Source organism: Myxine glutinosa, chromosome 10 (genome assembly GCF_964187855.1).
Source record: "Myxine glutinosa chromosome 10, kmMyxGlut1.1, whole genome shotgun sequence".
Taxonomy (NCBI): domain Eukaryota; kingdom Metazoa; phylum Chordata; class Myxini; order Myxiniformes; family Myxinidae; genus Myxine; species Myxine glutinosa.
The window spans coordinates 69047184-69071491 of NC_136270.1; the positions used below are offsets into that span (position 1 = coordinate 69047184).

Sequence of the window (24308 nt, forward strand, 5' to 3'; positions counted from 1 at the left end):
ACAGGTTTATGAATGGTGGTGTTATGTACGTTTGAGACGGATTTATGAATGGTGTTATGTACGTTTGAGACAGGTTTATGAATGGTGTTATGTACATTTGAGACAGGTTTATGAATGGTGTTATGTACGTTTGAGACGGGTTTATGAATAGTGGTGTTATGGACGTTTGAGACAGGTTTATGAATGGTGGTGTTATGTACGTTTGAGACAGGTTTATGAATGGTGGTGTTATGTACGTGTGAGACAGGTTTATGAATGGTGTTATGCACATTTGAGACAGGTTTATGAATGGTGGTATGCACGTTTGAGACAGGTTTATGAATAGTGGTGTTATGTACGTTTGAGACAGGTTCATGAATGGTGTTACGTACGTTTGAGACAGGTTTATGAATGGTGGTGTTATGTACGTTTGAGACAGGCTTATGAATGGTGTTATGTACATTTGAGACAGGTTTATGAATGGTGGTATGTACATTTGAGACAGGTTTATGAATGGTGTTATGTACGTTTGAGACGGATTTATGAATGGTGTTATGTACGTTTGAGACAGGTTTATGAATGGTGTTATGTACGTTTGAGACAGGTTTATGAATGGTGGTGTTATGTACGTTTGAGACAGGCTTATGAATGGTGGTGTTATGTACGTTTGAGACAGGTTTATGAATGGTGGTGTTATGTACGTTTGAGACAGGCTTATGAATGGTGTTTTTATGTACGTTTGAGACAGGTTTATGAATGGTGGTGTTATGTACGTTTGAGATGGATTTATGAATGGTATTTCTGTTTCGTGCTCTCCCCAACTCCCTGGTCACGGTGGACCTCCGAGCCCCGAGAGGAGTTACGGCAGAAAAATGTGTTATTCTGTATGTCAAAGATCAATGGTGAAGCCACACCAATTGTTACCAACAAACAAATATTGTATTAAGATCACACAAGAACAACAGTACAACAATAATAGTAATCAAAAATACAATCAATATATATCCTATGATGGTATCATCAGTTTCGTAATATATAACTCGCTGTGCTCCAAGTGAGTGAAACAAGAACATTCCCAATGTCTCTTCCCCGGCTTCAAACCCAAGTTGAAATCCGGTTTCAAGCCAAAGTCGATCCCGGCTTCAAGCCCAAGTCGATCCGCTCCAGCGATAGTCAAAACTATGTCCAATCGAGACCAGAATCCCGTTCGGATGACAGTCACAGTCACGCGGCCAAAGCTGCACAAAGGCGCCCTCAAGGCGACTGGGAAATCCAAAGGCGGCCTCCAGGCGACTGGGAAATCACACCCTCGGGTATGGACGTTCCACGGCTCACAGTCGGTGACACGCAGATTTTCCAATCAAAAGCCACGTTACACACAGCCACACCAGATCAACATCTGGTGCGGTGAAAATGGCTGAAGCGAAGCAAAGAAACCTTGCGCGACGCTCAAAGCACGCGAGTCAAAATGGCCGACGGCCCGTTCGAGACGTAACGGCCCTTCAATGATTCTCTTCGGAATCAATCTCAAACCCTGACACGCAGGTTAATCTGTCACAGCGATAACAACTCTATCGCAGGAATCCCTTTCCTGGGAAACCCAAAGTTCACTCGTGACTCTTGCTCGCCAATGTTCGCTCCAGACCGCAATGCAACTATGCTTCTTGTCCGACTCCACTCGCTCCGCCTTCTTTTTCTCCGCTTCCTCTTCGTCGCCGTCCGGTTCCTGTTTCATTTAAAACATTAACCTTTTTACCTTTTGACAATAATAATTGCTATTTCCCTCAAACAACAATAATAATAATACATGGAATCAAAAATGTTTACAGTGGATGAAAACCACAACAACGGAAGTGATGAATCTGTAACAGTTATGTATGTTTGAGACATTATGAATGGTGGTGTTATGTACGTTTGAGACAGGTTTATGAATGGTGTTATGTACATTTGAGACAGGTTTATGAATGGTGTTATGTACATTTGAGACAGGTTTATAAATGGTGGTGTTATGTACGTTTGAGACAGGTTCATGAATGGTGTTATGTACGTTTGAGACAGGTTTATGAATGGTGTTATGTACGTTTGAGACAGGTTTATGAATGGTGGTGTTATGTACGTTTTAAACAGGTTTATGAATGGTGTTATGTACATTTGAGACAGGTTTATGAATGGTGTTATGTACGTTTGACACAGGTTTATGAATGGTGGTGTTATGTACGTTTGACACAGGTTTATGAATGGTGCTGTTATGTACGTTTGAGACGGATTTATGAATGGTGTTATGTACTTTTGAGACAGGTTTATGAATGGTGGTGTTATGTACGTTTGACACAGGTTTATGAATGGTGGTGTTATGTACGTTTGAGACAGGTTCATGAATGGTGTTACGTACGTTTGAGACAGGTTTATGAATGGTGGTGTTATGTACGTTTGAGACAGGTTTATGAATGGTGTTATGTACATTTGAGACAGGTTTATGAATGGTGTTATGTACGTTTGAGACAGGTTTATGAATGGTGGTGTTATGTACGTTTGACACAGGTTTATGAATGGGGGTGTAATGTACATTTGAGACAGGTTTACAAATGGTGGTATGTACGTTTGAGACAGGTTTATGAATGGTGGTGTTCTGTACGTTTGACACAGGTTTATGAATGGGGGTGTAATGTACATTTGAGACAGGTTTATGAATGGTGTTATGTACGTTTGAGACAGGTTTATGAATGGTGGTGTTATGTACGTTTGAGACAGGTATATGAATGGTGGTGTTATGTACGTTTGAGACGGATTTATGAATGGTGTTACATCCGTTTGACACAGGTTTATGAATGGTGTTATGTACGTTTGAGACAGGTTTATGAATGGTGTTATGTACGTTTGAGACAGGTTTATGAATGCTGTTATGCACGTTTGAGACGGATTTATGAATGGGGGTGTAATGTACATTTGAGACAGGTTTATGAATGGTGTTATGTACGTTTGAGACAGGTTTATGAATGGTGGTGTTATGCACGTTTGAGACAGGTTTATGAATGGTGATGTTATGTATGTTTGAGACAGATTTATGAATGGTGGTGTTATGTACGTTTGAGACGGCTTCATGAATGGTGTTATGTACGTTTGAGACAGGTTTATGAATGGTGTTATGTACGTTTGAGACAGGTTTATGAATGGTGGTGTTATGTACGTTTGAGACAGGTTTATGAATGGTGTCATGTACGTTTGAGACAGGTTTATGAATGCTGTTATGTACGTTGGAGACAGGTTTATGAATGCTGTTATGTACGTTTGAGACAGGTTTATGAATGGTGGTGTTATGCATGTTTGAGACAGATTGATGAATGGTGGTGTTATGTACGTTTGAGACGGCTTCATGAATGGTGGTATGTACGTTTGAGACAGGTTTACGAATGGTGTTATGTACGTTTGAGACAGGTTTATGAATGGTGGTTATGTACGTTTGAGACAGGTTTATGAATGGTGGTGTTCTGTACGTTTGAGACAGGTTTATGAATGGTGGGGTTATGTACATTTGAGACAGGTTTATGAATGGTGTTATGTACGTTTGAGACAGGTTTATGAATGGTGGTGTTATGTACGTTTGAGACGGATTTATGAATGGTGTTACGTCCGTTTGAGACAGGTTTATGAATGGTGTTATGTACGTTTGAGACAGGTTTATGAATGGTGGTGTTATGTATGTTTGAGACAGATTTATGAATGGTGGTGTTATGTACGTTTGAGACAGGTTTATGAATGGTGGTGTTATGTACGTTTGAGTCAGGTTTATGAATGGTGTTATGTACGTTTGAGACAGGTTTATGAATGATGTTATGCACGTTTGAGACAGGTTTATGAATTGTGGTGCTATGTACGTTTGAGACAGGTTTATGAATGGTGGTGTTATGTACGTTTGAGACAGGTTTATGAATGGTGGTGTTATGTACGTTTGAGACGGATTTATGAATGGTGTTATGTACGTTTGAGACAGGTTTATGAATGGTGTTATGTACATTTGAGACAGGTTTATGAATGGTGTTATGTACGTTTGAGACGGGTTTATGAATAGTGGTGTTATGGACGTTTGAGACAGGTTTATGAATGGTGGTGTTATGTACGTTTGAGACAGGTTTATGAATGGTGGTGTTATGTACGTTTGAGACAGGTTTATGAATGGTGTTATGCACATTTGAGACAGGTTTATGAATGGTGGTATGCACGTTTGAGACAGGTTTATGAATAGTGGTGTTATGTACGTTTGAGACAGGTTCATGAATGGTGTTACGTACATTTGAGACAGGTTTATGAATGGTGGTGTTATGTACGTTTGAGACAGGCTTATGAATGGTGTTATGTACATTTGAGACAGGTTTATGAATGGTGGTATGTACATTTGAGACAGGTATATGAATGGTGTTATGTACGTTTGAGACGGATTTATGAATGGTGTTATGTACGTTTGAGACAGGTTTATGAATGGTGGTGTTATGTACGTTTGAGACGGATTTATGAATGGTGTTATGTACGTTTGAGACAGGTTTATGAATGGTGTTATGTACATTTGAGACAGGTTTATGAATGGTGTTATGTACGTTTGAGACGGGTTTATGAATAGTGGTGTTATGGACGTTTGAGACAGGTTTATGAATGGTGGTGTTATGTACGTTTGAGACAGGTTTATGAATGGTGGTGTTATGTACGTGTGAGACAGGTTTATGAATGGTGTTATGCACATTTGAGACAGGTTTATGAATGGTGGTATGCACGTTTGAGACAGGTTTATGAATAGTGGTGTTATGTACGTTTGAGACAGGTTCATGAATGGTGTTACGTACGTTTGAGACAGGTTTATGAATGGTGGTGTTATGTACGTTTGAGACAGGCTTATGAATGGTGTTATGTACATTTGAGACAGGTTTATGAATGGTGGTATGTACATTTGAGACAGGTTTATGAATGGTGTTATGTACGTTTGAGACGGATTTATGAATGGTGTTATGTACGTTTGAGACAGGTTTATGAATGGTGTTATGTACGTTTGAGACAGGTTTATGAATGGTGGTGTTATGTACGTTTGAGACAGGCTTATGAATGGTGGTGTTATGTACGTTTGAGACAGGTTTATGAATGGTGGTGTTATGTACGTTTGAGACAGGCTTATGAATGGTGTTTTTATGTACGTTTGAGACAGGTTTATGAATGGTGGTGTTATGTACGTTTGAGATGGATTTATGAATGGTATTTCTGTTTCGTGCTCTCCCCAACTCCCTGGTCACGGTGGACCTCCGAGCCCCGAGAGGAGTTACGGCAGAAAAATGTGTTATTCTGTATGTCAAAGATCAATGGTGAAGCCACACCAATTGTTACCAACAAACAAATATTGTATTAAGATCACACAAGAACAACAGTACAACAATAATAGTAATCAAAAATACAATCAATATATATCCTATGATGGTATCATCAGTTTCGTAATATATAACTCGCTGTGCTCCAAGTGAGTGAAACAAGAACATTCCCAATGTCTCTTCCCCGGCTTCAAACCCAAGTTGAAATCCGGTTTCAAGCCAAAGTCGATCCCGGCTTCAAGCCCAAGTCGATCCGCTCCAGCGATAGTCAAAACTATGTCCAATCGAGACCAGAATCCCGTTCGGATGACAGTCACAGTCACGCGGCCAAAGCTGCACAAAGGCGCCCTCAAGGCGACTGGGAAATCCAAAGGCGGCCTCCAGGCGACTGGGAAATCACACCCTCGGGTATGGACGTTCCACGGCTCACAGTCGGTGACACGCAGATTTTCCAATCAAAAGCCACGTTACACACAGCCACACCAGATCAACATCTGGTGCGGTGAAAATGGCTGAAGCGAAGCAAAGAAACCTTGCGCGACGCTCAAAGCACGCGAGTCAAAATGGCCGACGGCCCGTTCGAGACGTAACGGCCCTTCAATGATTCTCTTCGGAATCAATCTCAAACCCTGACACGCAGGTTAATCTGTCACAGCGATAACAACTCTATCGCAGGAATCCCTTTCCTGGGAAACCCAAAGTTCACTCGTGACTCTTGCTCGCCAATGTTCGCTCCAGACCGCAATGCAACTATGCTTCTTGTCCGACTCCACTCGCTCCGCCTTCTTTTTCTCCGCTTCCTCTTCGTCGCCGTCCGGTTCCTGTTTCATTTAAAACATTAACCTTTTTACCTTTTGACAATAATAATTGCTATTTCCCTCAAACAACAATAATAATAATACATGGAATCAAAAATGTTTACAGTGGATGAAAACCACAACAACGGAAGTGATGAATCTGTAACAGTTATGTATGTTTGAGACATTATGAATGGTGGTGTTATGTACGTTTGAGACAGGTTTATGAATGGTGTTATGTACATTTGAGACAGGTTTATGAATGGTGTTATGTACATTTGAGACAGGTTTATAAATGGTGGTGTTATGTACGTTTGAGACAGGTTCATGAATGGTGTTATGTACGTTTGAGACAGGTTTATGAATGGTGTTATGTACGTTTGAGACAGGTTTATGAATGGTGGTGTTATGTACGTTTTAAACAGGTTTATGAATGGTGTTATGTACATTTGAGACAGGTTTATGAATGGTGTTATGTACGTTTGACACAGGTTTATGAATGGTGGTGTTATGTACGTTTGACACAGGTTTATGAATGGTGCTGTTATGTACGTTTGAGACGGATTTATGAATGGTGTTATGTACTTTTGAGACAGGTTTATGAATGGTGGTGTTATGTACGTTTGACACAGGTTTATGAATGGTGGTGTTATGTACGTTTGAGACAGGTTCATGAATGGTGTTACGTACGTTTGAGACAGGTTTATGAATGGTGGTGTTATGTACGTTTGAGACAGGTTTATGAATGGTGTTATGTACATTTGAGACAGGTTTATGAATGGTGTTATGTACGTTTGAGACAGGTTTATGAATGGTGGTGTTATGTACGTTTGACACAGGTTTATGAATGGGGGTGTAATGTACATTTGAGACAGGTTTACAAATGGTGGTATGTACGTTTGAGACAGGTTTATGAATGGTGGTGTTCTGTACGTTTGACACAGGTTTATGAATGGGGGTGTAATGTACATTTGAGACAGGTTTATGAATGGTGTTATGTACGTTTGAGACAGGTTTATGAATGGTGGTGTTATGTACGTTTGAGACAGGTATATGAATGGTGGTGTTATGTACGTTTGAGACGGATTTATGAATGGTGTTACATCCGTTTGACACAGGTTTATGAATGGTGTTATGTACGTTTGAGACAGGTTTATGAATGGTGTTATGTACGTTTGAGACAGGTTTATGAATGCTGTTATGCACGTTTGAGACGGATTTATGAATGGGGGTGTAATGTACATTTGAGACAGGTTTATGAATGGTGTTATGTACGTTTGAGACAGGTTTATGAATGGTGGTGTTATGCACGTTTGAGACAGGTTTATGAATGGTGATGTTATGTATGTTTGAGACAGATTTATGAATGGTGGTGTTATGTACGTTTGAGACGGCTTCATGAATGGTGTTATGTACGTTTGAGACAGGTTTATGAATGGTGTTATGTACGTTTGAGACAGGTTTATGAATGGTGGTGTTATGTACGTTTGAGACAGGTTTATGAATGGTGTCATGTACGTTTGAGACAGGTTTATGAATGCTGTTATGTACGTTGGAGACAGGTTTATGAATGCTGTTATGTACGTTTGAGACAGGTTTATGAATGGTGGTGTTATGCATGTTTGAGACAGATTGATGAATGGTGGTGTTATGTACGTTTGAGACGGCTTCATGAATGGTGGTATGTACGTTTGAGACAGGTTTATGAATGGTGTTATGTACGTTTGAGACAGGTTTATGAATGGTGGTTATGTACGTTTGAGACAGGTTTATGAATGGTGGTGTTCTGTACGTTTGAGACAGGTTTATGAATGGTGGGGTTATGTACATTTGAGACAGGTTTATGAATGGTGTTATGTACGTTTGAGACAGGTTTATGAATGGTGGTGTTATGTACGTTTGAGACGGATTTATGAATGGTGTTACGTCCGTTTGAGACAGGTTTATGAATGGTGTTATGTACGTTTGAGACAGGTTTATGAATGGTGGTGTTATGTATGTTTGAGACAGATTTATGAATGGTGGTGTTATGTACGTTTGAGACAGGTTTATGAATGGTGGTGTTATGTACGTTTGAGTCAGGTTTATGAATGGTGTTATGTACGTTTGAGACAGGTTTATGAATGATGTTATGCACGTTTGAGACAGGTTTATGAATTGTGGTGCTATGTACGTTTGAGACAGGTTTATGAATGGTGGTGTTATGTACGTTTGAGACAGGTTTATGAATGGTGGTGTTATGTACGTTTGAGACGGATTTATGAATGGTGTTATGTACGTTTGAGACAGGTTTATGAATGGTGTTATGTACATTTGAGACAGGTTTATGAATGGTGTTATGTACGTTTGAGACGGGTTTATGAATAGTGGTGTTATGGACGTTTGAGACAGGTTTATGAATGGTGGTGTTATGTACGTTTGAGACAGGTTTATGAATGGTGGTGTTATGTACGTTTGAGACAGGTTTATGAATGGTGTTATGCACATTTGAGACAGGTTTATGAATGGTGGTATGCACGTTTGAGACAGGTTTATGAATAGTGGTGTTATGTACGTTTGAGACAGGTTCATGAATGGTGTTACGTACATTTGAGACAGGTTTATGAATGGTGGTGTTATGTACGTTTGAGACAGGCTTATGAATGGTGTTATGTACATTTGAGACAGGTTTATGAATGGTGGTATGTACATTTGAGACAGGTATATGAATGGTGTTATGTACGTTTGAGACGGATTTATGAATGGTGTTATGTACGTTTGAGACAGGTTTATGAATGGTGGTGTTATGTACGTTTGAGACGGATTTATGAATGGTGTTATGTACGTTTGAGACAGGTTTATGAATGGTGTTATGTACATTTGAGACAGGTTTATGAATGGTGTTATGTACGTTTGAGACGGGTTTATGAATAGTGGTGTTATGGACGTTTGAGACAGGTTTATGAATGGTGGTGTTATGTACGTTTGAGACAGGTTTATGAATGGTGGTGTTATGTACGTGTGAGACAGGTTTATGAATGGTGTTATGCACATTTGAGACAGGTTTATGAATGGTGGTATGCACGTTTGAGACAGGTTTATGAATAGTGGTGTTATGTACGTTTGAGACAGGTTCATGAATGGTGTTACGTACGTTTGAGACAGGTTTATGAATGGTGGTGTTATGTACGTTTGAGACAGGCTTATGAATGGTGTTATGTACATTTGAGACAGGTTTATGAATGGTGGTATGTACATTTGAGACAGGTTTATGAATGGTGTTATGTACGTTTGAGACGGATTTATGAATGGTGTTATGTACGTTTGAGACAGGTTTATGAATGGTGTTATGTACGTTTGAGACAGGTTTATGAATGGTGGTGTTATGTACGTTTGAGACAGGCTTATGAATGGTGGTGTTATGTACGTTTGAGACAGGTTTATGAATGGTGGTGTTATGTACGTTTGAGACAGGCTTATGAATGGTGTTTTTATGTACGTTTGAGACAGGTTTATGAATGGTGGTGTTATGTACGTTTGAGATGGATTTATGAATGGTATTTCTGTTTCGTGCTCTCCCCAACTCCCTGGTCACGGTGGACCTCCGAGCCCCGAGAGGAGTTACGGCAGAAAAATGTGTTATTCTGTATGTCAAAGATCAATGGTGAAGCCACACCAATTGTTACCAACAAACAAATATTGTATTAAGATCACACAAGAACAACAGTACAACAATAATAGTAATCAAAAATACAATCAATATATATCCTATGATGGTATCATCAGTTTCGTAATATATAACTCGCTGTGCTCCAAGTGAGTGAAACAAGAACATTCCCAATGTCTCTTCCCCGGCTTCAAACCCAAGTTGAAATCCGGTTTCAAGCCAAAGTCGATCCCGGCTTCAAGCCCAAGTCGATCCGCTCCAGCGATAGTCAAAACTATGTCCAATCGAGACCAGAATCCCGTTCGGATGACAGTCACAGTCACGCGGCCAAAGCTGCACAAAGGCGCCCTCAAGGCGACTGGGAAATCCAAAGGCGGCCTCCAGGCGACTGGGAAATCACACCCTCGGGTATGGACGTTCCACGGCTCACAGTCGGTGACACGCAGATTTTCCAATCAAAAGCCACGTTACACACAGCCACACCAGATCAACATCTGGTGCGGTGAAAATGGCTGAAGCGAAGCAAAGAAACCTTGCGCGACGCTCAAAGCACGCGAGTCAAAATGGCCGACGGCCCGTTCGAGACGTAACGGCCCTTCAATGATTCTCTTCGGAATCAATCTCAAAACCTGACACGCAGGTTAATCTGTCACAGCGATAACAACTCTATCGCAGGAATCCCTTTCCTGGGAAACCCAAAGTTCACTCGTGACTCTTGCTCGCCAATGTTCGCTCCAGACCGCAATGCAACTATGCTTCTTGTCCGACTCCACTCGCTCCGCCTTCTTTTTCTCCGCTTCCTCTTCGTCGCCGTCCGGTTCCTGTTTCATTTAAAACATTAACCTTTTTACCTTTTGACAATAATAATTGCTATTTCCCTCAAACAACAATAATAATAATACATGGAATCAAAAATGTTTACAGTGGATGAAAACCACAACAACGGAAGTGATGAATCTGTAACAGTTATGTATGTTTGAGACATTATGAATGGTGGTGTTATGTACGTTTGAGACAGGTTTATGAATGGTGTTATGTACATTTGAGACAGGTTTATGAATGGTGTTATGTACATTTGAGACAGGTTTATAAATGGTGGTGTTATGTACGTTTGAGACAGGTTCATGAATGGTGTTATGTACGTTTGAGACAGGTTTATGAATGGTGTTATGTACGTTTGAGACAGGTTTATGAATGGTGGTGTTATGTACGTTTTAAACAGGTTTATGAATGGTGGTGTTTTGTACGTTTGAGACAGGTTTATGAATGGTGTTATGTACATTTGAGACAGGTTTATGAATGGTGGTGTTATTGACATTTGAGACAGGTTTATGAATGGTGGTGTTATGTACATTTGAGACAGGTTTATGAATGGTGGTGTTATGTACATTTCAGACAGGTATATGAATGGTGTTATGTACGTTTGAGACAGGTTTATGAATTGTGGTGTTATGTGCGTTTGAGACAGGTTTACAAATGGTGGTGTGAGGTACGTTTGAGACAGGTTTATGAATGGTGGTGTTATGTACTTTTGAGACAGGTTTATGAATTGTGCAATGCCTTTGATGTGGATACAAGACCATTTGTTTTTTGCTTCTAGAAACAACGACGCCGCCTCAGGCTCCATTTGAACACCGCATTGTTTCTACCCAGGTTGTCAACGTGAACACATTCTTTGCAGTTAATCGTTCCGAGTTACTAGGAGGGTATGTCTTTCATAATACATAGATCAAAAGACATACACGCCTATAAGTGCATGTACACGAGCCATGCCTGCCATCGATTCCACCTTACGAGGAACCCTTACTTCGGAATTTTGGGCCAAATTATGGTGACAGTAAAGCTTGGCCATTTATTCATGCAGAATTAATGAGGAATCAATAAAGAATCCTTAGAAACAAAAAAAACAAAAATAACAACACTCCATATAAACTCCTTTTTTACACTGAAAATTCCCCAGACTTGTTGAAATTTCCCAATTGAGCTCTAAAATACTATAAATCTATCCCAAGGGGTCCAGAATAGGGAATTTGAGGAAATATTCCTCATTTTGAGGTCCCCAAGATGGCAGGTGTGTATACATAACTAATCAGATATATTTTGTGTATGACGGTTGATTTGATGAGGAAATGCCAAAGCCATGTGACTAAAAAGCACAACATTCTGCATGTGGTCACACATTGAAAGGCCATATTGTTCAGGACCTCCATGTTATGCCTGCAGTGGACGTTTCGGGCAAGTACATCCTTGTGTGGAGAAAGCGACAAGCCTAACACTCGCTGCGAAGATCATTCGTGCACGGGGCACAAAAGAGAAGGCAAGCTGATAGACCTGGCTGTAATATCATTTGAGAATGCTGCCTCATGAGAACGTGAGATTTGCAAGAATGTATAAATACCAGTATGAGCCACTCAGCTATCATCCATGTTTTGTTTTTGGCTCCAGGACATGGTCAGGAATGAGATCAATATCATGAACGAGCTGAACCATACCAACCTTATTCGACTGTATGATGCATACGAATCCAACAACGATATAACACTCATCATGGAATAGTAAGGAACCCACACACAACTCTGCACTCTTAGCTCCTATTTCTGTTCAGTTTTGTGAAACTGGCACGAGAGGATAAAGTATAATGGTTAGGAATATATAACTATCTATCTCAGCAAAGGCAGATTTTGTGGACCTGACACCAAACAAATTTATGGAGCCCAATTGCCCCGCTCACTCTCCCCTTCCCTGCCACCGGCAGTGCAGTGATGCCACATGCCAGCAAATGACTGCAGAGGGGAAATAATATGAAAACTACAACATGACAACATGATTATGTGGCACACACACACATACTATATATATATATATATATATATATATATATATATATATATATATATATATATATATATATATAGATATATATATATAGATATATATATATATATAGATATAGATATATATATATTGTTACAGATCGCGGTTTAGATGTTATGATGACCGAGCGGTGGTGTATTACCGCGACCTAACAGGATCCCCGACTCACCCGATTCCACCCAAACGTTGGCCGGATCGCACCGCAGCTAGTCAATAGGGAAAAGACAAAGGCGACGAATGCAAAGAGGAAAACGAAGGCAAAGAAAGGTTTGGAAATACTACTGAATTTATTGACTATTTACACACAAGCAAAAAGAAAGCAGTCACGTTTATTTACAAGCACATAAGACGCAGGTGACACAGGGAAAATACTAGCTTACCTACAGTCTTAATTAACCCAGGACAGAACAAACAAAAGACAGACTCACGCGGGGAATGACAGGAATGGCAGGAGGTGGATGGCTGGAGGTGAACGCTTGGTGGAGCCAACGCGGAGCTTGGTGGAGCTTTGGTGGAGGTGAACGCTTGGTGGAGCCAACGCGGAGCTTGGTGGAGCCTTGGTGGAGGTGAACGCTTGGTGGAGCCAACGCGGAGCTTGGTGGAGCCTTGGTGGAGGTGAACGCTTGGTGGAGCCAACGTGGAGCTTGGTGGATTGGTGTGACGGGTTCTCTCTCCTTCCTTAGTCCCACCCAGTCCAACAACTTCCTCTCTTGCTTAGTCCAACAAGGCCTTCCTGTCTTCTGATCTCCTCCCTCCTCGACTCCTCACCGCAACCAACGCAACCACTGACCGCCACCACCGACTCCTCACCGCAACCAACTGACCACCGACTCCACTGACTGACTCTTCACGACTCTCTCTTGACGACCAACTCTTTGTGACCAACTCTTTGTGACCAACTCTCTCTGGCAACCGACTCACTTGCTTCCTGCGTGCACGCCTTTATAACGCCTCCGGCGATTCAGCCGCCGGCCTTCAGGACACGCCCATCGGGGTGCTCACCTCAGCCCTGGTTGGTCGCGCGACCCTCGGGCTCCGCCCTGGATGACGACGGGCGGGCACGCCCCTCTTCCCCTCTGACGAGGTGGAGACACGCCTTTCTTCCCCGACTCGAGCCTCGTGGTCAATGGCGGTTATTGGAGGGGAGGTAATTGAGAATCGAGGGCTCAGCAATGACGAAAGGGGATGTGATAGGAAATGGAGATTTTGGGGATGGGAAGGAAAGGGGATCTATTCTCTTTCACTGGTGCAATGGAGTACTTCAATTAATGGGAGACACAGCCTTACTCTAAAACACAGAATAAGAGATAACTATCAACAGGGGTATTCTATTATTTGGCTGATGTGTATGCTTGTGGACTAATTATGGGATGCCCTTTCACCTTTACACAGCTCCGGAGGCAGGGGGCGCAGAATAAACAATAATAATAATAGTACAGCACACAATCAAAAAATATACAGTCCTCATCTCCGCAACACTGCACCCTCCTCCTCTTAGGCACAACCCGGGCCTACAACTTTTATTTTTAGTGTGACACGTAGGTGTAGTTCCCTCTATTTTTAACCTGACCCTGAGTGCGACAGTTTTAAAACGTAAATAAATGTGTCCCGCTGCTCCATTGCACCCTGCCTAACAGACTTACGCCCACAGTTAACCGAATTGCGGAATGGTCTTCAAACTACACACTGACGGTGGGAAGCATTATTTACACTTGACGCTACTTTTATTTACAAGACTAACCCAGGACCTGTGATTGTTCTTTCTGGGGGGGAGACAGTCTGCTCTGCATCGACGCACCATGAAAGCACCCAAAAACGCACCAATACAAGCACCCTCAAGCACCAATCGGTGCAGTCACCATAGTTCATCAGTGTTCAATCAAAATAAAATCAACAACCCCTAACCCTGCAGGTGATCTCTTGCTCTTCGGCTCCCTCTGCTGGTTATTATTATTTCTTCCAGTTGTTGTCTTTTCCTTCATTTTCTTACTGGCGGCCAATTTGAACTGAAAAATGCACCCAATGTGTCCTTTTTATTTGATTTTATTTATAGCCCACAGGGCCGACTAGTGTGGTTCACCTGTGGGGCATCGGTGCCCTGTGGCCAAGGTCCGCCAGCAAGATTTCGGGCCCTCATAGCCGGTTCCAGCAGAGGGGCCATGCCCCAACCCATGGGGTCCATAAGTGGTGCTCGGCCACAGACATGTGGTCCATAATGTGGTGCATCGATGCAGACAGCTGGTTCTGGGAATTTCGGGCGCACAATGGCCGACCCACGCACGCTCCCCCCGGCACCCAGTGGCGCACAGGTCATGTGGGAGACAAAAGGGGAAAGACAATTGAGCGAGGGGTAAGGTCACAAGGGTACACATCAATAAGGCAATGCAAGGCGAAATGCGTACGGAGGGCGAAGTGAGAAAGCTCGTCCCTACCGTACGTCACCCCACTGTCACCTACCCTACCCTTGCCCTTACCCCATATGTACAAAAATCTACACATTTACAAATTCGTCACTACTGTCACGTCTTCCCCATATTTCCCCTATACCAAATTCGTCTCCACAATCCCTCTACTTCAAAATTTGCCATCACCAAATTCATCATCAATCCTCATAAGGAGGCAGAGATGGAACATCAAAGCACAATGTCACACCCACGTCATGATGCGTCTCACAATCCAAACATTTGCACAGTAAAAAATAATCAAACATGGCATGGTGCGGAGTACCTGTCACCTCAGGTGAGTGGATGCAGATGGTGTGAGGAGACTTCATCCTAACTACTTTCTAAATGACATTAACACACTTTACACTACCCGGGGTCTCTCCCTGGCAATCCATTGGCCAGCTTACACTATGGGTTCTAAAAACCAATTCCCATTGACCAAACTGTGGTGCTTCTCAATTTGGGGTCTCACTCCCCCGATTCATCTCCCGGTGCCCTCGCACAATTTCTGGGCTGCGACGTGTAGCTCTCCCAGCAGGTCTACCCACCTGCACACCTCCACCACTGCAGTTGCCACCCGAGCTTACCTAGCTCCTCACCCTAACCTAACTAACTGGGGAAGGCCCTCTCCTGGCTCTGTCACCCCTTGGTGCCCTCTGGCACTGGGCTACCCGGGTCCGTCCTCCGGATCCTCGGGCCCCATCCACAACTACCGGCTCCCAGAGCCCACCTGCGGCCTCACCTGGCCGACATCCTCACAGTGGTGGAGCGCCCAACCAACTACACACACTAACAGGCTACACGCCCAGCCATTTCCACAACACTAATGCACCCATCCAAAGACCATTCTTTCACCCGCACCACAGATGCCAATATCCAACCACAATTTACCTATACCCTCTACCTAACACTTACTCTACCCGCCCCGGGTATCCGTGATGGGGGTCCACTCTTCCCCCATTCACACCTTCGCACCATCCACTCCACTCCACAATTTCCACCATACTCACTCCACGACCATCCATTCCTATACTCCATACCATTTATTCCATACACCTGTCCTCCATTCACCTGCCGTTGCACACCTGTGCAATCATACCTGGTGCCACCTGCACCCTCCTCCTCTTCCTGGACCCGTTGGTCAACACAACACGCAATCACCACTACTCACTCATACACTGCTCCACACACCTGTTCAGTTGCACACCTGTGCAATCACACCTGTTCAATTCTCAACCACACGGCATCATCTCATCTAACTACTCCCCTCTGAAACTTGCGCTTCCCAGTCGTCCCTTTAAACTATTGCGCTCCCACGTCATTATAATCCACACTAATCTACCTGCGTCCCCACTACAGGTATCAGTCACTAACTAAACCTTAACGTTACCTAATGTCATCTTCGCTAGATCCCTATCAATATCCTAACCCACCCGGGCTAGTTTTCACTGCCATACACCCCATAATCTATAGCGCATTTGCCCCCACTTTGTGAGGGATGGTGGATTTGCCATCCCTCCACATCGGGGAGGTCCTATCAATTTCGCTTGTCCAAATCCAACAAATCAAAAATTTGTCATTTCATCTGCCAATCCCCGTACCAATCATCAAATTTCGCCTTTTTCTAATTTTGGGTCCAAAACACTATCCTCATCACCCGTCTACTTATTACATACTCTCGGTGCGCCAATTCACGTCTACAGCCCGGCTTCGTACAGCCGAGCAATGAACGCGGGTTCTTTTGTGCCGGCGGCTGGATGCGTCCGTCACTCGGTGCAGGGACGGGGGCTTACCCGGGCCGAGATCCCACGCACCACCTCGGCGTGGTGCCATCCAATGTCCCGATCTCGACCTGCCGGCACGTCTCAATAGAAAGTGGTCGCCATGACGACCCTTCCTATCGGGCTGCCCGCTCCGCCTAGTGGAGCCCGGATGCGGCCGTTCCACGCGAGGCCCAGCGTGGATCGCGCACGGCGGTCCTTTCGAACCCGCCGTGGCTCGGATCCCCGCTGGTTCTCGCGGCACGCGAAGCCCGGCACGCACCGAGGGCCCGATTCGGCTATAAGTCGCTCTAACCACTAACCCGGTCACCGTCGATGCCTTACCTGGATGCTTACATGCATACGCTACCCCTTTCTTGCTCATACATGCAGCCGTTTCCATGCTCCTCGTCGTACCTCTTCTTACACACCTCGGTACACTCATTCCGCTCGCCGACTTGGTCACACATCTGACCACCGAACACCTTGGCACACATTCGGCGCTCGCACACCTCACCAACACACCTCTTCGCGCCCCCTCCTCGGTCACCTCCTCTGTGACAACCACAGGTGTGCTCTCACCCGCACACCCAACCACGTGCCTCACGACCAACTCAAGTGTGCATCCCCACACACGCTCTACCATTCCAGGTGTGCATCCTTCCATTCCAGGTGTACATCCTCGCTCACCTGTCACAACCAACTCACGCTCCGTTTCACTCTCACTACTCTCACCTCCACTCTTGACAACGCACTCACCCTTCCTCTCGACAGCGCACTCTTTCCTCATGCACCTGTCCTTTACACACCTTTCTCGCACATCCTCTCGCGCACACTCTTTCGTTACATCCTCTGTAACTCTCACCACAGGCGTACACTCTCTTGTTACTTCCTCTGTAACACTCACCACAGGTGTACACTCTCTCATTACTTCCTCCGTAACACTCACCACACCGCGCTTCCATGTACTCCCTCGCACACGCGCTACGACTGACTCACTCTTGACGGCACACTCACTCCTCGGCGTGCACTTTTTCCTCACACACCCCATGGTCGGACATTCTCGCACACCTCTTTTTTCGCACACCAGACCTGTCGCACACTTCACCAACGGCCTCTCACGAACACCCGGATCCAAACCAATCCCCAAGCCGACTGAAGCTTTCCTCACATCATATACATTGCCACTCACCTCCGTACCTCGTCGTCGCACCTCCTTTGCCACCTGCAAACTCTTTATTCGGTTAGTGAGCATTACATCATGAGTTGAGCACCGACCTTGCACATATTCCATCACCTCCTCCTGGATTTCTCTTTTAGTTTCTGTCCGTCTCTTCTTAATTTCACTCACCTCTTCTTCCACTTCCTCTAATTTTTGTTTAACCTCTTTTATGTCTCGGTGCGTCTCCTCAAGTTCGTCCTCTAAGGCTACCGTGACCGTCTCTATGTGCATCCTCACCTGCCGGTCCTTTGTCTCCATTATCTCTGTCACCTCGTCCACCCTCATTGTCAGTTCCTCACGTACCATCTGACATTGCCTCTGTGTCGCTATCAAGTCATTTTTAATTTATTTTTGTGTCACCTTTAACCCTCCGAGTACTGCAGTGTTCCTTTGAACCTGCTCCACTAACTTCGTTTGTCCCTCCGTCAGCTGTTCCACCTCCTCCGTCAGATCTTCTATTCCCCCTTGTAACTTTGCCATATTATTTCTCACCTCTTTCTCCATACGCTTCTCACCTCGCTTTACCTCCTCGCGTAGCCCCGAAACCTCCTCACTCACACCTCGTCGTATCTCCTCCATCTCCCTTGTAGATGCCACCCTCATCTGTCCCAATTCATCCCTCTGAGCATCCAGTTTACTTTCTAACCCGATTTGCACCTCCTCTATCTGGTTCCCCATTCGTTTGATTTCCCGGGCAGATTGTTCCCCTATTTCCCGCAATTTGTCCTCCATCCTATTTTCTAACCCCATTAACCCATTTTTCACCTCTTTTATCCCGTTGTCTATCCCCTCAAAATTATTGTCTAACTTCTCACCGGTACCCCTCGCTTCGTCCCTCATTACCCCCATTTGGTTTCCCATTACCCCCATTTGGCCCTCCAATCGCTCACTATCAGCCCTCATTCCCACAATTTGGTTTCCCAACCGCTCACCCATTTCTCTTCGCTCTCGGGTGGACTTATCATTTTGGGCATCCATTTTTGCCATCATTTGAATCATAAAGACTCGCATGTACTCTGGCATCTCTGGCTCGGCTGCCGCGACCACGGGCGCAGCGCAATTTGGTGCCGCTACACCCACGTGCGCGAGGACGCCATCTTGTGCGTCTGATACTCCCTCAACCGCCTCCTCATTGCTCCCCTCCATCTGATCCTGGGTTACTCCTAACCCCTCCTCTAGCTCTCCCACCGGCATCCCGTCGCCTTGACCAGCCATGGCGCGATTTCAAAATTCGGGTTTTGCTTTAAAACAAAACAAATTTCGTCCGCTCCAAATTTTGACCAAATTTTTTTTTTTTTAGATGTTTTTTTCTAAAATTTGGTTCGGGCCCCGAATCTCACTCCCAGACACCAATTGTTACAGATCGCGGTTTAGATGTTATGATGACCGAGCGGTGGTGTATTACCGCGACCTAACAGGATCCCCGACTCACCCGATTCCACCCAAACGTTGGCCGGATCGCACCGCAGCTAGTCAATAGGGAAAAGACAAAGGCGACGAATGCAAAGAGGAAAACGAAGGCAAAGAAAGGTTTGGAAATACTACTGAATTTATTGACTATTTACACACAAGCAAAAAGAAAGCAGTCACGTTTATTTACAAGCACATAAGACGCAGGTGACACAAGGAAAATACTAGCTTACCTACAGTCTTAATTAACCCAGGACAGAACAAACAAAAGACAGACTCACGCGGGGAATGACAGGAATGGCAGGAGGTGGATGGCTGGAGGTGAACGCTTGGTGGAGCCAACGCGGAGCTTGGTGGAGCTTTGGTGGAGGTGAACGCTTGGTGGAGCCAACGCGGAGCTTGGTGGAGCCTTGGTGGAGGTGAACGCTTGGTGGAGCCAACGCGGAGCTTGGTGGATTGGTGTGACGGGTTCTCTCTCCTTCCTTAGTCCCACCCAGTCCAACAACTTCCTCTCTTGCTTAGTCCAACTCAAGGCCTTCCTGTCTTCTGATCTCCTCCCTCCTCGACTCCTCACCGCAACCAACGCAACCACTGACCGCCACCACCGACTCCTCACCGCAACCAACTGACCACCGACTCCACTGACTGACTCTTCACGACTCTCTCTTGACGACCAACTCTTTGTGACCAACTCTTTGTGACCAACTCTTTGTGACCAACTCTCTCTGGCAACCGACTCACTTGCTTCCTGCGTGCACGCCTTTATAACGCCTCCGGCGATTCAGCCGCCGGCCTTCAGGACACGCCCATCGGGGTGCTCACCTCGGCCCTGGTTGGTCGCGCGACCCTCGGGCTCCGCCCTGGATGACGACGGGCGGGCACGCCCCTCTTCCCCTCTATGACGAGGTGGAGACACGCCTTTCTTCCCCGACTCGAGCCTCGTGGTCAATGGCGGTTATTGGAGGGGAGGTAATTGAGAATTGAGGGCTCAGCAATGACGAAAGGGGATGTGATAGGAAATGGATATTTTGGGGATGGGAAGGAAAGGGGATCTATTCTCTTTCACTGGTGCAATGGAGTACTTCAATTAATGGGAGACACAGCCTTACTCTAAAACACAGAATAAGAGATAACTATCAACAGGGGTATTCTATTATTTGGCTGATGTGTATGCTTGTGGACTAATTATGGGATGCCCTTTCACCTTTACACAGCTCCGGAGGTAGGGGGCGCAGAATAAACAATAATAATAATAGTACAGCACACAATCAAAAAATATACAGTCCTCATCTCCGCAACAATATATATACTAGCTTGGTGAGGCGAGCGCACGTTAATGACGAACGGCCAAAGGTGGGCGGTCCGCTTCGAAAGTCCGCTTATCCGCTTATCCGCTGCAGCGGACTAACGTTTTCGAAGCGGATAAGCGAATCGGAACAACCCCCGGAAACCGAAGCGGATAAGCGTAAGCGGACTACCGAAAAATTAAAGCGCATCGCGATTCGCCAAATCAGCTGTTAGCCTGAGCCGTTACTCTAGAATTGTGAATATTTATTTAAGTGAATAATAAGTGAAACCCTAACAACTCGGCTCTCGCCCAATCTCTTCCCGCTCGAGTTCCGTGATGCTTGGGTAACTCTATTTCTCAGGCATAACACGCCGCTCCCGAGCTCTGCCTCGGTCGAGCGCGTGTTCAGCTACGGGTCGGACATCTTCAGGCTTAAGAGGTCGGCCCTGGCTGCACCGAACTTCGAGGCCCTCGTCTTCATGAAGGGCAACCTCCAAATCCTCAAGAAGGCCCACGAGGTGGAGGAGGAAGACGAGTACTAGTCAACAGACTAGCAGTCTGTTGACTAGTCGACTCTCTTGTCAAAGAAAGGACGGGCAAATTGATTTTTCTTTAATTTAACTTGCATATATTAAAATTATATTTAAATGAACTGTAGCGTAGAGTAGAGTCGAGTGGAAAACTTTATTTCAATAAATTTTGAATAAATTTTATTTAAATAAAAATGTATATTTTTGATCTTAAATGCTTTGTTTGTCTTTGTAGTAGTTAGAAATGGCTATTTAGGCTTAAAAAGCATTAAATTCCCTTTAGAAACGTCAAAAATCGCTTTTAAAACGTCGAAGCGCTTTTAAAAAATCGAATCGAAGCGGATAAGCGGTAAGCGGACTAAGATTTCCGGCCGCTGAAGCGGATAAGCGAATCGGACTACACGGGCTGGCGGAGCGGATAAGCGGTAAGCGGACTTAAAATTTTCCGAATCGCGCCCACCTTTGCGAACGGGCTTATTTTAGCTGAGGATAATGACTGTACCTGAGTTGCTGTGTTGTCATGATTTTTACCAATCATACTACAAACAATTATTTTGCACAAATGTATTTGTTGTGTTTGTGATATTACATTTTTATAGGCAATTTACGTTGAAGATTGAGGTTGAATGTTTTTTTTTTTTCAAGAAAGAACCCCTCAGCACACACATAGGGGAGGGGTAGGTGCAGACTGGAAGTTTGGGACGATTACACCTCACCACCACGTAATTCAAAACACCTCACCACCAAGTAATTCAAAACACCTCACCACCACGTAATTCAAAACACCGCACCACCACGTAATTCAAAACACCGCACCACCACGTAATTCAAAACACCTCACCACCACGTAATTCAAAACACCTCACCACCACGTAATTCAAAACACCGCACCACCACATAATTCAAAACACCTCACCACCACGTAATTCAAAACACCGCACCACCACATAATTCAAAACACCGCACCACCACGTAATTCAAAACAGCTCACCACCACGTAATTCAAAACACCGCACCACCACGCAATTCAAAACACCTCACCACAATGTAATTCAAAACATCTCACCACCAAGTAATTCAAAACACCGCACCACCACGCAATTCAAAACACCGCACCACCAAGTAATTCAAAACACCGCACCACCATGTAATTCAAAACACCGCACCACCACGTAATTCAAAACAGCTCACCACCACGTAATTCAAAACACCACACCACCACGCAATTCAAAACACCTCACCACGATGTAATTCAAAACATCTCACCACCAAGTAATTCAAAACACCACACCACCACGCAATTCAAAACACCTCACCACCAAGTAATTCAAAACACCGCACCACCACGCAATTCAAAACACCTCATCACCACGTAATTCAAAATACCTCACCACCAAGTAATTCAAAACACCTCACCACCAAGTAATTCAAAACACCTCACCACCAAGTAATTCAAAACACCTCACCACCACGTAATTCAAAACACCTCACCACCACGTAATTCAAAACACCTCACCACCAAGTAATTCAAAACACCTCACCACCAAGTAATTCAAAACACCTCACCAACAAGTAATTTAAAACACCTCACAGCCATAAAACACGTAATAAAACACCTCACCACCACGAAATTAAAAACACCTCACCACCACGTAATTCAAAATACCTCACCATTAAGTAATTCAAAACACCTCACCACCAAGTAATTCAAAACACCTCACCACCAAGTAATTCAAAACACCTCACCACCAAGTAATTCAAAACACCTCACCACCAAGTAATTTAAAACACCTCACAGCCATAAAACACGTAATAAAAACACCTCACCACCACGAAATTAAAAACACCTCACCACCACGTAGTTCAAAACACCTCACCACCAAGTAATTCAAAACACTTCACCACCAAGTAATTCAAAACACCTCACCAACAAGTAATTTAAAACACCTCACCACCACGAAATTAAAAACAGCTCACCACCACGAAATTGAAAACACCTCACAGCCATAAAACACGTAATAAAAACGCCTCACAGCCATGAAACACGTAATAAAAACGCCTCACAACCATAAAACACGTAATAAAAACGCCTCACAGCCATAAAACACGTAATAAAAACGCCTCACAGCCACAAAATTAAAAACACCTCACCACCAAGTAATTCAAAACACCTCAACAACAACAACAACATGCATTTTAAAGGCCATTTTCCCTGCTAGAGCGGGGGTTAGCCTTGCGGTCCCCATGACAATCTTCTCCATTTTGCCCTATTTTCTGCATCTCTCCTTGTTAACCCCCTTGCCCGCATTTCTTTTTCCACCATCTTTAGCCAAGTCTTTCTCGGTCTTCCCCGTCCTCTACCTCCTTCTACATTCATTTCCATCACTCTTCTCAACCAGTCACTTTCATCCTTCCTCAACACATGACCAAACCATCTCAACCTGTTCCTCTTCACAGCATCAATCACAGGCTCTATTCCCATCATCTTTCGCAATTCATCATTTGTCTTCCTCTCTCTCAACGATACTCCGCACATCCGTCGAACCATTCGCATTTCCACCCTTTCCAACCTTCGTTGCTGCTCTACGTTCATTACCCATGTCTCGCTCCCATAAATCATAACACTTCTCACACATGCAGCATACACCTTTCCCTTCAGCTTCAACGACACTCCCCTCATCATCAGCACGCCACTCAATTCCCGAAACGTCTTCCATGCACATCTCACTCGAGCAACCGTTGCCGAGTCTGATCCACCTTCTCCATTCAGCATGTCTCCGAGGTAGCAAAATGTTTTCACACCTTCCAGCTTCACGCCGTCTCCAAGATCCAACTCAACATTTCCTCCATCTGCAGCTCCCTCTGTGCACACCTTACATTTGAATGTAGCTGCCACACTGGTTAATGACCCTCTCAGACCACTACATTTTTGATGAACCCACTCAGCGCACATTGTACACTGAATGGAGTTCACTCTGACACCCTTCCTACACACAGCACAGGGCCACTT

General features: G+C 44.4%; 1 protein-coding gene across 9 annotated transcripts in view; it reads left to right on the forward strand.

The window, feature by feature from the left end:
• The window catches only part of LOC137434118 (myosin light chain kinase, smooth muscle-like), a 281545-nt gene that overhangs the window by 186592 nt on the left and 70645 nt on the right, over positions 1 to 24308 (forward strand). For 6 of the 9 annotated variants that reach the window (XR_013624750.1, XR_013624749.1, XM_078785752.1 and 3 more), the window contains exons 4-6: positions 11371 to 11476; positions 11994 to 12087; positions 12216 to 12325. Coding sequence is in view for 7 of the 9 variants with exons in the window: in XM_078785752.1 (XP_078641878.1) it covers positions 11371 to 11476; positions 11994 to 12087; positions 12216 to 12325 (310 nt within the window). In the remaining 2 variants the exon portion in view is untranslated. Of the gene's footprint in view, positions 1 to 11370; positions 11477 to 11957; positions 12088 to 12215; positions 12326 to 24308 lie in introns of all 9 variants that reach the window. The other 3 variants (XM_078785753.1, XM_078785751.1, XM_078785750.1) reach the window with 1 other exon arrangement.